Source organism: Punctularia strigosozonata (assembly GCF_000264995.1).
Source record: "Punctularia strigosozonata HHB-11173 SS5 unplaced genomic scaffold PUNSTscaffold_162, whole genome shotgun sequence".
NCBI lineage: Eukaryota > Fungi > Basidiomycota > Agaricomycetes > Corticiales > Punctulariaceae > Punctularia > Punctularia strigosozonata.
In genome coordinates, this window is record NW_006767594.1 from 1 (window position 1) to 1,783 (window position 1,783).

The 1,783-nt window shown below is 54.6% G+C and overlaps 1 protein-coding gene across 1 annotated transcript; it reads left to right on the plus strand.

Moving 5' to 3' along the window:
• Positions 1–855: 855 nt before the first annotated feature.
• On the plus strand, positions 856–1,443 carry PUNSTDRAFT_139725 (uncharacterized protein; the record flags this gene model as incomplete). The annotated part of the gene is made up of 2 exons (XM_007389455.1): positions 856–917; positions 1,089–1,443. 2 exons carry the CDS (start codon positions 856–858, stop codon positions 1,441–1,443), a joined length of 417 nt encoding a protein of 138 aa, XP_007389517.1.
• Between the last annotated feature and the right edge of the window lie 340 nt (positions 1,444–1,783).

Genomic DNA, 1,783 nt, shown 5'->3' on the forward strand with positions numbered 1-1,783 from the left:
CAGCAGGGTACGGTGGACACTTTGTGAATGTGACTGACTATGGCTGGCACACATGCATTATGACCAGGACAAAATGGATGGAGGACAGTAAGGCTACACGGACAATCTGGGAGTATCGTGCGGTGTGGATAGCACAAATAGAATATTGCCAGGACAACACGGAATGGTGACAGCAGGGTACGGTGGACACTTTGTGAATGTGACTGACTATGGCTGGCACACATGCATTATGACCAGGACAAAATGGACGGAGGACAGTAAGGCTACACGGACAATCTGGGAGTATCGTGCGGTGTGGATAGCACAAATAGAATATTGCCAGGACAACACGGAATGGTGACAGCAGGGTACGGTGGACACTTTGTGAATGTGACTGACTATGGCTGGCACACATGCATTATGACCAGGACAAAATGGACGGAGGACAGTAAGGCTACACGGACAATCTGGGAGTATCGTGCGGTGTGGATAGCACAAATAGAATATTACCAGGACAGAGTGTGATGATGACAGCACGGTAGGGTGGGCAGATTATGATTGTGACATAGTATATAGCACATACATCGGATGACACATATAAGCTATGACCAGGACAGATGGCAAGGGTGACAGTGCACCTGGGTGGACAATTGATCATTATGGTTACATGTAGATGGCATGAATGGCATATAGCCAGGACGGAGTACCAGGTTGACAGCATCATAAGTTGGATAATTGAAAATTTTAATAGGAGGTTTGTATTCAATTCAGAGGTATATGGTATCCAGAACAAAATACATGAGGGATGTTGGACCTGACACTATTGAATATTAGCGCAGATCCCGGTGACCCACTGTATTCGACACCTTGCGGATAATGTTCGGAGCCCGCGGCGGTGCCCATCAGGCTCTCGAGACAGGCCACACACTCAGACAAGCGTGAGAGGTCGTGCGCCATATTGGGCAGATTGATAGCCGGCGGTGGGTATGGCACGATGTGCGCATTGAAGTTCTTCTCGGGGCGGAACATTGCGCCGAGATGTGAGCTGAGGGGCGGTGGCTGTGGCACGACGCGCGCGGCGGCAAAGAGTCCGTTCACCTCTCTACCAGCGTCTCCCTCAACGCGTCTGCCGCGGCCACGGCAAAGCTCAGCGCGAGCGCGGCCGCGGCGCAGGCGGAGCTGCTCGCGACGGCGGACGACCTCTACCGGCGGATGGACGCGGACTCGGAGGATGGGATGGGGCTGGCGGACGATGACGAGTACTGGGCGGCGCTCCCCGCGCACATACACAACTTTGTACGGACCACCTGTTCTCAGTCCGCGACGACAGCCAGTGACGAGAGTGCAATCAAGGCGCAGGCTATGTACGCCATCGCCCAGCAGATGGTGCAGTCTGGGCTCAAGGCCGGCACGTTCATGGACGGGGCAAGCTTGTTGGGCAAGCATTGGGCTGTAGTACTCTAGGGTGCGTTAAGGCAGTCTTCTCGCGCGGAGTCACTTAGAAACTCTAGCAGAACATCGCGACAGCAGCGTCTTTGCTTTGCTTTCCTTGGACGGACCAGCAGGACCAGTCTTTGGTTAACCGCCCTTCCTTGTCTCCGGCGGGCGGCTGGGCGGCGGAGGCTTCGTTGGCCTCTGTCGTTTCGGAGTCGAGATGTTATCGCCGCTGCTCGATATCGTGCACGACGTCTCCGTGCACGCGGAATGCACCAGCCCTAGGACGCGATCATGACCGTCGACCCGATTCGCACGTCGGTATAGTCGAATGTTCTCAATTGTGAGTCCCCCTCTGCCCACGTTTTAT